This window comes from Artemia sp. Qi Xiang Cuo, chromosome 13 (genome assembly GCF_049724085.1).
Source record: "Artemia sp. Qi Xiang Cuo chromosome 13, ASM4972408v1, whole genome shotgun sequence".
Lineage (NCBI taxonomy): Eukaryota > Metazoa > Arthropoda > Branchiopoda > Anostraca > Artemiidae > Artemia > Artemia sp. Qi Xiang Cuo.
Window position 1 is genome coordinate 42,869,273 of NC_142806.1, and position 9,718 is coordinate 42,878,990.

Genomic DNA, 9,718 nt, shown 5'->3' on the forward strand with positions numbered 1-9,718 from the left:
ATAAAGGAGGAATGATTGATCATTTTTTGGCTGGTGTGGTGGGGGGGGGAGGAGTCAGACACCTCAAAAAGTGCATTTTAATGCCAAAAAATCCCAAGTCTCAATGAGGCTTTAGAAAATATAGAATGAGTTCTAGGGAGGGGGGTAGAATACAGGACCCAGAGATCGAGCCCGGCTGTAGTAACATGCTGCAGTGTAACACAGGAGCCGTAGAAGTCAAGAAGCGTCATTAATCTGATTACTTTGCTTACAGTGTGACGTCATAGCTGCTGCTCAATTTTTTTGCCTTTATGCACTTGTATCATGACATAACATTTCGGGATTTTTTATTTGGTTTTGCGATTTAGCTTTATTTTCGGATATTAATAGCTTTTTTATTGTTTTCTCGGAGAACACAGGCAATTCTACATTTTTCTTGTTATTATTTTAAAATTTAGTTAAAAGTCCAACAAAGAGAAAGATTATGAGGTAAGCAATCATGATTGTTCAAAACCGAAAGCTTCTAGCCCAAAATATAGGAAAAATAAAATAATAGCTGTAAGAGACGTTTTGTGCCATCAGTTGCGACGCAAAAAAATAAGAGGTTCTCTGCTTGGGACGATATGCTTTTTGAGCTATTTATTTTAGTAAACCAAAATATTGCTTTTTGCCACGGGGAGCAGCTCATTTCTTTAAACACCAAAGACATGTGTGCCGTTCTTGCACCTACTGGACTTTAGTTTAGAGAAAGATTCGTGATTTGTTCCATCCCTGAGGATGGACGGGGTAGGATAATAATGATTAACGTTTGTATACCTCTTGAAAAGTTACATTCCTTGAAATGGTGCTGAGAGACATATTCTTTGAAAATAAGGAACCAAAATTTATCTACCCAAAAAAATATACTTTACTTTAGACTACTTTTTTTGTTCTAGGTTTCGCCAGCAGATGGGACAGTATTGCATTATGGTAAAGTGGAAAATGGATACTTAGAGCAAGTTAAAGGTGTAAAGTACTCTCTAAGTCAGTTTTTAGGGCCACAATCATGGTCAAATAGTTCCGAAGACAGTTCCAAGTCGTTAGCGGAATATCAGAAATCTTTACTGAAAAATCCAAATAACGAACTTTACCATTGTGTTATTTATTTAGCCCCCGGTGACTACCATAGATTTCATTCGCCTACGAATTGGAGGGTGAAATTTAGAAGACATTTCCCAGGTATGTACGTCCTAATCTAATTAAGAGGGTTTACTCAAATTAGATTGAGAGGTTAGCTATTTTAACTCGGGAAGCAAGGGCTTATCCAGTATTTTCCTCGAAGGGGGGGGGGTAAAATAAACAGTTTAAAACTCATACGTTTTTACGAGTCGGACGAAAATTTCGAGGGTCGAAATAAAACCGTCTACCCCCTCCTTTCCCTGGAAAACGGCCTTGTCTAGAGGAAATAAAAGAAAATATAGAAAAACAATTTAAGAAGAAGAAACGTAAAACATCAATAATGGAGTTGTTCAGCTGTTAAACCAATTAGCTCCTGAAACAAGCAAAGACTACTATATGCTGCTTGTTTTATCCGACATTCTAGTGAAGAAAATGTTTATATTTCTGGTTTTATTATCTGTGCGTGTGTTTATGTATATTTACTTATATATCTGAGAAATGACAATACCGTATTCAATTTTAAAATAAATTTGTTATATTGCCTCCGAAAATAGTTTTAGCATTCGTTGGCCAAAAATTTGTTTTCGTTTTTGTATGTTTATTCTTTTCTTGAATTTTTTTTTTTTGCATAAACCTACAATATCAAGAGTCAATCACGTCCCTTGAGACTAGAATCTATGAAAAAGTTGACTTAATCAGTTTGGTTTATGAGGGTCAATTGCTGTAAATGAGTTGTTTTTCTTATCTTTCATTAGTTGATCCTTTATTTGCTTTTAACGCCTTCTATCTGCCTGCAAATGAAAAAAATAATAATAATAAGGAATGTCAACCAAAGATAAGATAAAAAAAAATCTGTTCAAGTCTTTTTAATATCACGGTGTTATCTTTTTTGTAGGTTCAGGTACATTAAAAAGGTAAGCTCTGTGTATGTGAAAGTAGTTTTCCAAGCCCAAAAAAATATTACTATTAGAAACTGAAAAATCTGGAAATGGAAGCTTCGAATTAATCATATTGCACAAAATAGAATAACACACTCACTGAGAACAGATAGAGATATTAAGAATAATAAACAATGACCCGTCCCCCACAATGCATACAAACTGACAACCCTTTCAAAGAGTTTCTTTTGTGGTGTTAAACTTCATCTATTCTTCCTAACCGAAACGATACAAGTTTGTTCTCAATACAATAAAAAGTTTTAGCAGATCTATACAAAATTAAAAGAGTGCTAGATCTTGTATTGTAAACTCAGCAAAAAAAAAAAAAAATAGGAAAGAAAAGGGAAGAAGGTTGAAGCACGCTCTAGTAAACGTTACAACTCGCCTTGTCATATTTATTTCGATCAAGACGCGGAAATCAATTCTATGTAACATTTCTGTGTTACATTTGACCTCTACTAAAAGGGAAAAACTAAAATTTCCGAACAGAATTTTTTAGAATAAATCCCAAAAAATTCTAAAATTTATAATTGAAAAATACAATAAATTACGCAATTAAGGTTATAAAACTTTTAATTTTACTTCATTATTTTACAAACATGGCACTAAAAACCTACTTTAGAGAGGGGGATTTGGTTTGACAATATTCAGGCGAATAGCGTAATTGGCTATTTCATATCTCCTTACGGTAATAGCGTATAACTATGCCTAAAATTTTTGTAAAATCACTGTTAAAGTTTTTTGACATGTCAACGAAGCTAGTTCAAAGCCTTAAAAGTTAGTTTTTAAATGGCAGGTTTCCATTTTTACAAATTCCCGTGAAAATTTTCAGTCAAAGTAGGACAATTTCTATCGTATCAATCCGTATCGGAACTACAGATTGGATATCGAATGTAAAATTTAGACTATGTGAGGACCAGTTTTATGAATGAACTAAAAACAGACTAAGCTCAACTATCGGCGTTAATGTCGAAGAAGAAAAAAATATAGCTTATAGAACTTTTTTATTTAATTGTAAATATATTAACACAAGCTTGACAGACTGCAAAACTGCTCTCCTATAGGTTGAACATTCAGATAATTTTTAACAGCCTTGAAAACAGTTACTTTTCACAATAATTGGAGGTTTCAGATGGAACCGAGTTCCAGTTTTTTGGCTCTGTATGAAGAGTTCTGAAATACACTCTCGATCTTTGACGAATTTTCCAAGAAAAACATGATCTATGAGTCGTCGGGTAATTATGATAACGAGGATTAGTTGGGAAAATCTCAGAAAATTCAAAGGCTATGTATCGTACAAATAATCATGGCAAAAATTTGAAATAGACATCAAATTAAGTCGGAATAAAGAAAAATCCTACAGATCCCACAAAGATGTCTAATTTAAGATCTATAATCAATTTTAAAGAGTATCCTAATTGATATATTTTGAAATATTTGAAGAGGTTTAAAAACAGATGAAGCAATAGAGCCCAGATAGAAATACAGTTAAGATAACACGGATGAATTAAGGAATAATAAATAGTTTTTAAAATGTATTTCAAGAAAAGGTGACAAAGGCGTGATAGTATGCCAATATTTCGAGAAACTTTCGAGGATAGAGTTTTTACATGTTTATGGAAAGACAAAGTTTCATCCAGAATACCACCAAGGTATTTAAACTGACCAACACTCTGTAGTTCAGTACCATTTTAAATAGAGCCTACCTATCTGAAACTATTGAACTAGCTCGCGGAAACAACATACAGTGGCATTTCTTTGCATTAAGAGCTAATAGATTATTACAATGCCAATGAAATGCAGTTATTAAATTACCTTCAAGATTATGGGAAAACGCGGATAGATCTCGGTGGGAAGCAAAAATTACTACATCATCCGCAAACATTGTGATTTAGCAAAGAGGCAACACATCAGATAAATCAGTAAAAAGAAGGAATAAAATTTGGCCCAAGGACAGACCCTTGAGGTCCTCCGTAATTAATAGGGAGTCAATGTTGCAAAAAAAAAGAAAAGAAAATCACAGATTAGCTTCATCTGGATCGATCAAAAGTAACTTGAATTACCAGTTGGGTTTTTGGAGCTTACACATTAAGCTCTTTAATTTCGTAAATCGCGCTGTTATTATTCCCTGGTCTTAGCTTTGATTTTGCACATGTTATGTATGCGATTGTATTTTCTAAAAAATCGGTATTTATCACTCTTTTCCTTTTCTAGGGGATTTACTCAGTGTTAGTCCAATAGTAGCCAAATGGTTAGCTGGATTGTTTTGCTTAAACGAGAGAGCGGCTTATATAGGTGAATGGGAACATGGATTCTTTTCAATGGCCCCGGTGGGAGCTACCAATGTTGGCTCTATTAAAGTCAATTTTGATTCGGTAAGGTTCAAATTTTTGGTAACGACTATCTGCTTTCTTTTTATTGTTATGTAGCAAGGTTCACGACGCCATCAATAACAATTGTGTTTCTTGTAATTATAATTTTAGAAATGAATGAGCCACCCAGAAGCCAAACTGACTGAGTAATTTGTTTTTAATTTTCTCGAGAATTTAGAGTTAAGATACTTTTTTGACTCTTTAACTTCATATGCTCAAAAGTATATGATTCCTGAAAATTGATACCCTAAAATAAATCATTTTGTTCGTTGAAAACTAAATATTTTTTTGAAAGCCAGTTTTAATAAGTCTGTACTAACATGTGCTTGGCCAAATTCTGCATACTCAAACACATAAGCCAACAGCAAAAACTAATGGATCAGTCTTCCATTGCAGCATTGTTTTGTTAAGACCAAAACTAGAAATAGTTGTTTGGTCAAAATTTTCTCATTGCTTATTTTATGGATATAGTGGATTTAACTTCTGGACTTCTGAACAGCTTAAATATTTTCGAAGAACTTTGGGATTTGATACCTTTGAAAATTGTTTTACTATTAAAAAAAAAAAGAAAAAAAAAAAAAAAAAAAAAAAGGAAACAAGCAGAAGTGCTATTCAGAAGAAACGTTTTGCTCTCTACAGCCGTTAGACCATAGTTCCTGTTTGTTTTAGAGCTTTAGCATAGAAATAAAAAGAAATGTATTCCCTTCTCTTCAAAAATCTTTCTGAAAATGTAGAGAATATATTGTATTATTCCAAGGAAAACAAAAATTCAAATTTCGCAAGATTAAATCTTTAATAGACTATTGAACTTGGATAACTAATGCATAAGAATATAATGTTAAAAATAGGAATACTGGCGAGTTTGAATTTAGTGTATTATAAATTGGTGTAGATTTAAAAAAAAAAACTTAATCTTTCTTTTTCAGTTATATGACAAGATTCTTTTCTGTAAAGAAGTAAGGAATTGTTGCTTTAATAGCACTACTGCTAATAAAAACTCCTCGCTGAGTTAAGCCAATCGGTAATGGTGAACACGTCTGGTGTATCCTACCCCGTTCAAAGCTTCTTGGAGGCTCCTACCAAGTTCTCCTCAATGTTTGGCACGTTTTATTTTGACCAAGTGTAGTCTGGACCATTCAGCCTTTTCCTTTCACCTCCTTGCATGCTATTTACTTGATATATTGTCGATATAGCATCTTTGTCCATCAGAACGACCCACTACTGCCACTTAAATCGTCCTATCATGATTCATATTGAATTCCCCCCGAAAACATCTTGCAAATTTTGCTTTTATTTCTTTAGCACATTTAGATACATTTATTTCTTTAGCACATTTAGATACATTTGAAAAAAAAGAATGTGTTTAATGTGTATCAAAGTTGCATGAATCTCCACTTTCTGCAGAAAGAAACACTAATGAAGGTAAACTGATTTGAAATTTGCTATTTATGTATTTATTCCTTTACCCCACTGATAACAAAAAAATTAAATAGAAGAGTAAAACAAATAGGGCAAAAAATATAAAGGAAAAGAAGTACTACAAAACATATACTTTCAAGACAGTGGAACTGTGGCAGTTTGTTATTGCTAATATTTTGGAAGCTTTCTGCTTAGCTCAGTAACTTTACTGGAAACATCATTCAGCCCAAATTTCGCCATTATCTTCCTATAGTGGTACCATAGAAGAAGAAAAAGAAGTAATTATCAATACTGAAAATACTGAATATTCAGAGAGGGAATACTTATATAGTTTTAATGATGCTTTACGATTATATTTACCTGTAATTCCAAAAATTATCGAGTAAACAACTTGAATTTTAAACCTGAAAAACAAAGCTTTAGAAATATCAAGAGCGCAAAGGTGAATAGTTTGGTTGTTTCGAGAAGCATCCAAAAGAAGAGAAGCAAGGATCTGATGAGCGTGGCTGCAAACAACACCAGTTTGAGAACCAAACTCATTCACTCCGAAATCAATTTCAGAAGATACGGAAGAACAATATACAGATTAATTCGAATATACGTGGAATTAATCTCCGACGTTCTGAGTCAGGTATCTGCACCACGATGGGATGTCAAACGGCTTTGACTTCTGATTGAATCTTAGAGCTAAATACTCACTAACCTGTATAATACTTCTAACAACCAGTGTCTGAAGTGAGAATTTTGTCGCTTAGTAGCAGAGATTTCCATATTCAGATTTTTTTCTAATCCCAAAGACAATCCTGTTCAGTGTAAATTCTTCTGCGAAAACGGATTTAGCTATAGAAGTAGAGTAAATGTTTGAATTATTTTTGCAAATAGTAAAAGAATCGGATATATTCAATATGAAAAGCAACAATCAAATAAACATAGTTCCCCAATGGTTTGAGCCAGTTATTTGTTAAATTTTGGGGGGAGGGGGTATTCCCTGTATGCAGGTGTAATAAAAAAGGAAAAAGTATGTGTCTTTTAGAATTGTTAAGAACGGGTGAATTAACCTAAACTTTGGTTGTACGTACAAAATCAAGATTTTGTACGTACAAAATCATGAGCATAGCACAATTGTAGAAAATTGCAAACAACAGTTTTTATTGCAGTCATATAATGCTTTCAATTTGTTGTCAGCAAGGAAAGAATTACAATTCGCATGTACGAAATTTATAGCAGTGTGTTGGAATTGATTCTCTTAATATTGGATGGAAGCACTAGGATTTTTGCTAACACTGCAGCAAGAGGAAGATCGTAATTTTTTTCTGCATTAATTGATAAGAAGTCACTTCTGTATGTTTTAATGGAAAAAAGAAGAAAATGTTTTGTGTTTTATTTTTATTTTGCACTGAAGGCAATCTGACGGACATCCTTACTGAGCTATCTACATTTCTATCATTTGTTCAATGGTTACTTTGTGTGACCCATGGGAGGGGAGAGGTCAAAGGAATACGCGTAAAAGATGCATTTCAGAGCACAATTATTCCCAGAGCAAGAAGACTCATTCAGACTAAAATAGATTATGGGGGGGGGGGTCCTTCAAATCACACAGTTTAGTTTAAATCTAGAAAACCTAACATTTTATTTCTCTTTATAGGAATTGCAAACAAATGCTTACAAAAGAGACTTGAATAAGTACTATGATCTCGGTTTCAATGACGGTGTGAAGTTAACAAAAGGAGAATCCATTGGCGAATTCAACCTCGGATCAACTATTGTCCTCATTTTTGAGGCTCCAAAATGTTTTGATTTTAAGATACAACCTGGACTTCGGATAAAAGTGGGAGAAGGACTAAATTATTGTTTAGATGGCTCTGAGGTTCGAAGTGCTAAGTGATAATGGGTGCCTTGAGTGTAGGATGAAGAGGCAACGAAGTTAGGTGAGATGGGTCTAAAAAAGCAGTTGAATTTGGAACAATATTTGGTCAAGTTGAGTTTAACTAGAATTCTTGAATTTCCATCAGTACTTTAAATTTCCTGAATCCTCTTTGAGATCAAACGTAGCCATCACGTTTTGCTTAAACTTGCAATTCATAAAACCGCTCAAAGTGTAAAAGTCTTCGTTGACTTATTTATATACAATAACCCATGATTTCTAATTAGTGTTCTTAAGAAATTGGTAATAAGCTTATAAATGAAGAGCAGAAACACTAACACTTGCTCAGTTTATGGTAAATTAATTTGTAATTGCGCATTATGAAATTTGAAGATTCTATCTGAAATATGTTTAACGAAAGTTTTCCGTAACCAATTGGGCTATTAGAGATACTTTTGATAAATCTGGATGGGATTTCGTAATTTTTTATTTTGAAATTTACTAATAATAATGTTAGACACCAGTTCTTCTTTTCTTTCTAAACATATTCAGTGACCTATGGGGTAACTAAACTAGTCAATTTCTCAAAAAAATTTTGCGCAGTTTTGAACATTCATTTTTATTTGTAAACTTTATAGATGTCACTATTTTAAAAACAATCATAATAGTCTCGAATTACGATCAAATATGAATTTCCTTCAAATGGCTTGAAGGAGTGGACTTGTGTTTTGAAGTTATAAATCATGATTATATCCTTTCTCAAGGTTTAAAAAAACCTTCGGAATATGTATAGCTTATAAATAAATTCAATATACCTTTAAACTTATGTAGAATTCTTTTGAAACTTCTGAGATACTTACAAAGAAGAAGGATAAATAATTATTTCGGGAACCACCAATTGTCTTATAGTTGTGTTGATATGCATGCAAATAATTTGATTTAATTTGTAATATGTAATTATTAGGCTTACCTCTATACATCTTCTAGAAAAAAAAGGAATGATGATTATATTTCTATAATCTATGTATGGATATAGGATAAAAATATCCTTCTTCACTAAGTTATTTTCGCAGACCGTATGAATTACTTAAAAGCTGTACAGAATAGTTAAACCGAACTCAGACCAAAACCATTTTTGCTAGTGGTAATCCTGCTTGATTATTTTACTTGGAGAAAGGTTAGGAGAATATGAAGTGCTTAAATGAAACTCGTGATATGACTTAACAGTTAACTTATTAGTTTATGAATTTTGTTGTTGATTTTTAAAAATAATTCTTTTACCCTGTAAAGACTAAATATTTGTTGACTGTAGGAGCAACATTTAAATTGAATGCTAGTTTTCGGATAGAAATAAAGCTCAAATCCTCTGCATTAAGTGACTAAAGAAACGTTCAGACTAGAATAAGGTCTAGCTTCTTTTTTTTCTCAGGTAGGGCCCTAAAGTTTGCACCTAAATTTGTCAGTTGGGCGCTAATATTTTGAATACTTTAAATACACTTGTAAAAGCGTTAAACATAGGTCCAAGACCTGGTCTCCTGGGAAGCCTATGGAATATGTATTTGCTATACCCGTAGGTATTGTCTAAGTAATATCGAGAACTAATAACGGATACGTGTTTATTTGTTCTGTTTTATTATTATTATTTTTTTGCCAGGATGATCATATCGAACTAATAGTCATATAAAATCAGGAGAGGGCTCGCTTGAACGGATATTACAGTTTTAGCTCCCCATTTCGTGACCAAACCGATTGGAGGGCAACTAGATTCCCCCTCCCTCCCATGCTCCTTTTTTTACCAAAGTCATCCGATCAAAATTTTGACATAGCCATTTTGAAAAAGGTTGTAAGTTGTGAAATTTGTCTAGTGTTTACATATAGTATGAATTTTCCATGGGGAGGGAAGTTTTTAAGGAAGAACTTTTAAAGGGAAACTATACACGGGGGAATTTACCAGAATTCTTATAAAAAAAATTTCTATTTGATGCACT

The 9,718-nt window shown here is 33.0% G+C and overlaps 1 protein-coding gene and 1 non-coding gene across 3 annotated transcripts in view; both read left to right on the forward strand.

Annotated features, from left to right (window-relative positions):
- Pisd (phosphatidylserine decarboxylase) overlaps positions 1-9,099 on the forward strand; it is a 57,327-nt gene extending 48,228 nt beyond the window's left edge. For both annotated transcript variants that reach the window (XM_089098530.1, XM_089098531.1), the window contains 3 exons: positions 915-1,197; positions 4,290-4,450; positions 7,512-9,099. In XM_089098530.1, the coding sequence (XP_088954656.1) occupies positions 915-1,197; positions 4,290-4,450; positions 7,512-7,751 (684 nt within the window). In that variant the 3' untranslated portion in view covers positions 7,752-9,099. The remainder of the gene's footprint in view (positions 1-914; positions 1,198-4,289; positions 4,451-7,511) is intronic.
- On the forward strand, positions 6,198-6,279 carry LOC148945310 (small nucleolar RNA SNORD36). Its single transcript, XR_016142778.1, has one exon. It is a non-coding gene; the product is annotated as a small nucleolar RNA SNORD36 (small nucleolar RNA).
- Positions 9,100-9,718: the final 619 nt, after the last annotated feature.